This window comes from Brassica oleracea, chromosome C9 (genome assembly GCF_000695525.1).
Source record: "Brassica oleracea var. oleracea cultivar TO1000 chromosome C9, BOL, whole genome shotgun sequence".
NCBI classification, from domain to species: Eukaryota; Viridiplantae; Streptophyta; class Magnoliopsida; order Brassicales; family Brassicaceae; genus Brassica; species Brassica oleracea.
Genome location: NC_027756.1, coordinates 25,277,125 through 25,281,699, shown reverse-complemented (window position 1 = coordinate 25,281,699; position 4,575 = coordinate 25,277,125). Strand labels below are relative to the sequence as shown.

General features: G+C 39.4%; 1 protein-coding gene across 1 annotated transcript; it reads left to right on the top strand.

Annotated features, from left to right (window-relative positions):
- The first annotated feature begins 1,548 nt into the window (after positions 1-1,548).
- LOC106312994 (L-ascorbate peroxidase S, chloroplastic/mitochondrial) lies at positions 1,549-4,360 on the top strand. The gene is made up of 12 exons (XM_013750710.1): positions 1,549-1,851; positions 1,928-2,074; positions 2,145-2,265; positions 2,337-2,437; positions 2,507-2,594; positions 2,689-2,756; positions 2,838-2,924; positions 3,438-3,512; positions 3,608-3,685; positions 3,760-3,864; positions 3,998-4,036; positions 4,126-4,360. Exons 1-11 carry the CDS (start codon positions 1,672-1,674, stop codon positions 4,010-4,012), a joined length of 1,065 nt encoding a protein of 354 aa, XP_013606164.1. The 5' UTR covers positions 1,549-1,671; the 3' UTR covers positions 4,013-4,036; positions 4,126-4,360.
- Positions 4,361-4,575: the final 215 nt, after the last annotated feature.

Below are 4,575 nucleotides of genomic sequence, written 5' to 3'. Positions count from 1 at the left end.
AGGATGCTCCAGCGCCCATCTTGCCTTGAGAGTTACTCATGTATTTAGGGTTGGCTGATGACTCTTCAGTGCTTCTGGAACCTCCCACCCCCTTTCTCTGAGTGCGTTCTGGTAACCAAAATTGCGAGGGCTCTCCAATCATGTTTTTTCCTTTCCTTTCTCCCTCTCTTCGTCTGATTGGGTTAGCTGTTCTTTGAGGAGGCTTATCGGACTTAGAAGCTTTGCCACCTCTCTGTCCTCTCTTTGTTATTCCTCTACCCACAGGCTCCTCATCTCTCTGTCTACTTGAGCCCGACTGAGTCTCTGTTCTTGATGCCTCCCTAAATCTTTCTCTCGAGCCACCGACGTTGGTTGTTATGTCTCCTTGCAATGGGCAGTAAAGCTGATCATGAGTTAGTCTTTTACAAGTGAAGTATACTTTGATTAGCTTTTCATACTCTAACTCCGTTGGAACAACTTCCCTTGATTTAAATCTTGCGATTCTCCTAAACTGGAGAGGTTCTTCTGTATTGATCCAGACCAGCGCTCTTACATACTCCACCGAAGAAAAATTTTTAGCATGAAGCTCCACCTTTTCCACTCTTCCCAACGGACCAATTAGACCTCCCGCTGCTTGCTTCTAAAGAGGTGCATAGGATGCCTCTGATTCTGATCCAGAACGACATGTGACAGAGAAAATCTAGGCCAGGATTTAGGGACTATTTGTCTAAATAGACTATCCAACCATTCACGAACCAATGACCTTTGATAAGTACATGCTGCAAATCTCTCTCCTACTGGAAGAAGAACTGAACTGTGTTTCCACTCACGCCTCTACCTTTGACGCTGTCTTCCATCCCCCAGATCGGAGGGGGAGCTTTAACCAAGCCTCCAACTTTATGAACTGTGAGATTCAAGCATCTGACAATTATACTCATAGAATTTTCTTCAATAAGATCTTCATTCTCCAGCTTTGGGATTTCTACAAACTCTCCATCTTCCAACAACTCCAAGTCTTTTAGCTCATGGAGAAGAGAAGATTCTTTCTTCTTTCTAGGCAGATTCACCCCGCTCACCAGTATGAATCACAGATCTGGTAGAGCAAAAATGCATTAGAAATCTAGTAATACCACACAGGCTTACTGAAACTACCTAATAAAGATTATATCAGGTAGAATGAAACTTCAAAAACCAGAATAAAGGAGATCTATTTCTTTATCTTCCCCCAAAAAACTCCAGATCTGGCTTCTCAAGACTTGCGACAAGATCTTGTCTTGACAACCAGCTTCGCCGGAGGCTAATTGATCAGAAGAGAGCTTGGGGATGATGAGCGGCAGTGAAAACCCTAGCTTCTCCCTCGTCGCCTTTCATTTTTTTTTTTTGAACATTCGTATCTTTGATTGATACTTTGTAACTTTATTTGCCATCAATCTCGCCTACTCAATTAGCAGTCAATTGTTAGGTAGTGCAACAACTCCTTTAATTTCAGAAAAAAGAAAAAAAAAAAACATGGGATTGGTGCATCACTGAGGACGTGCCATTTTTGTCCTTTGGTAAAGACGTAAGGACGAGAAAAAATAAAACAGACCTCAAAAACCCTCGAGTCATATTCTCCCTGCGGCGTGGCCGTATCAATCGCCGTTTAATTGCACTCTTAAACCTAAACCTAATTAAAACGCCAAATCGCTTCATATGGCAGAGCGCGTGTCTCTCGCACTTAACACCACCACCACCACTATGGCTTCCTCTCTTCGCACTCAAGTCTCAGCTTCTCGTCTCCTCCGCTTCTCCTCCTCTGGATCCAAACTCTCTATTCCCTCGTCATCTTTATCGTTCACCAGATCTCTCGTCTCATCGCCGCTTCTCTCTCAGGTACCCTTGCAATTCTTCATTTCTTTTTTGCTATATATGAATATCCGATCTGAGTTTCCTCTAATCCTGATTTCAGAAGAGATGTCAAGCTGCGTTGGTGAATCGGAGTTTCAGCTCGGCTGCAACCACCCACTGCACAGCTGCTACGGATCCTGAACAGTTGAAGAGTGCTAGAGAAGACATCAAAGAGCTCCTCAACACCAAGTTTTGCCACCCAATTCTGGTTCGTTTTCTCTTGTTGTCTGATCTGTTCTTGAACAGTCTGTAATTTCTTGCTTCATTTTGTTTCATAGGTTCGTTTGGGATGGCATGATGCTGGCACCTACAACAAGAACATCTCTGGGTGGCCTCAGAGAGGTGGAGCTAATGGCAGTCTCAGATACGAGATTGAGCTTAAGCACGCTGCTAATGCTGGTAATATACCTGTTTTTACTAGTTTTTTTTCTTCTCTCTCTGTTTAACCATATGCTTGTTGTTGCTTTCAGGTCTTGTAAATGCTTTAAACCTAATTAAGCACATCAAAGACATGTACTCTGGGATCTCCTACGCTGACCTATTCCAACTGGCCAGTGCTACTGCTATAGAGGTAAATCCTGAACCTACTTTTACTGGCCATGGACATATTTATTTAGTAACTAGAATTTCTGAAATTCAGGAAGCTGGAGGACCAAAAATACCCATGAAATATGGAAGAGTTGATACCTCTGGTCCTCATGAATGTCCTGAAGAAGGAAGGCTTCCTGGTATTAGCACTCTCATTTATGGATGTTTTCTTTGGTTACGTCATATTATTTCAAAATTTATATTAATTTCCATTGTCATACCTGTGTTCTATAGACGCTGGTCCTCCTTCACCGGCTAATCATCTTAGAGAAGTCTTCTACAGAATGGGTTTAGATGATAAGGTGAATTGCGCTTCAATTTTCGTTAGTTATAGAAGATGACCTATAAGTAAATGATTATATCGAATGACTTTGTAATTGCAGGACATAGTTGCATTATCTGGTGCACACACCTTAGGAAGATCTAGGCCAGAACGTAGTGGTTGGGGGAAGCCAGAAACTAAGTACACGGTATTCTTTCTTGTCCTGTTCCATAACGTGTTGTTTATTGAACTTGTATTTAAGTTCTCACTATTATTGTTGGGAATTTGGTTCAAAACCCATGTATACCGTCCCGGTTGAACCCGCAGCGGTTATATATTTTGGATGCGGGACGGGTCAGCATATTTTAAACCCGATATCCGTTAATCTACCGGATTTATAATTTTTTAATAGATATTATTGTTTATGAATATTTATATTTAAGAAAATATGTATGTATTGATTTTTTTATATTATACAATTTATATTATTAATTTTTCTTTTTAATTAAAATTTATATAAATTTTTTAATTTAATTATTATGACTTGCGGATAACCACAACTTCAAGCAGGGCAGATGCCGGTATGCTAAAATTTATTCGTAGGCCATGCAAGTCAAAAAAATTTTGAAAAAAAAAACTGCTAACCCGCCGGGGGTCAAGCAGGGATCCGACCCATTTCCCAGCTCTACTCACTATGCGTTGTTGCAATATACTATTATAGAAAGAGGGGCCGGGAGCACCAGGAGGACAGTCATGGACTCCAGAGTGGTTGAAGTTTGACAATTCTTACTTCACAGTTGCGTTTCAGAACATAACTCTTTCTTTACATCTTGAAATGAAAGTCTTTCTTTTTTGTCCTTTGATGCCTATTATTTTTTTTTTTCGTAACAGGAAATCAAGGAAAAGAGAGATGAAGATCTTCTTGTCCTGCCCACTGATGCTGCCATCTTTGAAGATCCTTCTTTCAAGGTTAAAAAAAACTCTAGTTGAATCATTTCAATATGATATTTGCCTTTAAAACTGAAACTACAACGAAATTGCAGGTCTATGCTGAGAAGTATGCTGCAGATCAGGATGCTTTCTTCAAGGATTATGCTGAATCCCATGCAAAACTCAGCAATCTTGGAGCAAAATTTAACCCTCCTGAGGTTAGCCGTTGTTGTATATCTGTCGTTTTTATAGCATCAAAGCCATTATCATCTTCTCGCATCAAAATCGTAATGATGCAGCATCGTGTTATAGATATATATTATTTGATTATTATTTTATCTTATTGTGTAGGGTATAAGTATCTAGTCGGCATCTAATTTACTCTGTCGAGTAAGCTTTCTTTTCTTAATATCAAAATGCAATCAGTTTCCCAAATGTTCACTGAGTATTTCTCATTCGGGATTCTCTGGTTTATGCAGGGTACTTGTGATTTTTGAAAAAACAATAATGACAAAGAAGAAAGAGAACACTTGTCGAGGGAACTTTTCTTCTTAGTCTTGCAGATATCTTTTGGACAATGTTTCTGCACAAAGGATTTGGTTGATTTTCTTTTTTTTGTTGAGGCCCTTAGCTATTGGTCGTTCGTGTCATGGTTGAATTGTCGTAATTGTTTTTTGAAATAACTTGAAAAATGGGACACTTTTAAGTTGTCAATTAGACAGTGGCCCTTGTTCGGGAACGTGTTAGGCGTTAGTCGAGCGGTCGGGCTGGATCTAGCGCCTAAAGGGAAAATCGGAGATTAATCAAAAATTATGCAGGGTAAAATTTTTAGATTGTTTAGTATGTTATAAAACATGTTAATTTTTAATTGTGTATAAAATTAATACATTTTCATGTTTAAGATTGTATAAAACACAAATAGAATATAT

Excerpts from the sequence above, each read along its gene's own strand:
- LOC106312994 (XM_013750710.1), top strand. The coding sequence starts at position 1,672 with ATGGCAGAGCGCGTGTCTCTCGCACTTAACACCACCACCACCACTATG. Across the intron at positions 2,438-2,506 it reads CCAGTGCTACTGCTATAGAG|GAAGCTGGAGGACCAAAAAT; the intron begins GTAAATCCTGAA and ends TCTGAAATTCAG. Across the intron at positions 2,925-3,437 it reads AGCCAGAAACTAAGTACACG|AAAGAGGGGCCGGGAGCACC; the intron begins GTATTCTTTCTT and ends ATACTATTATAG.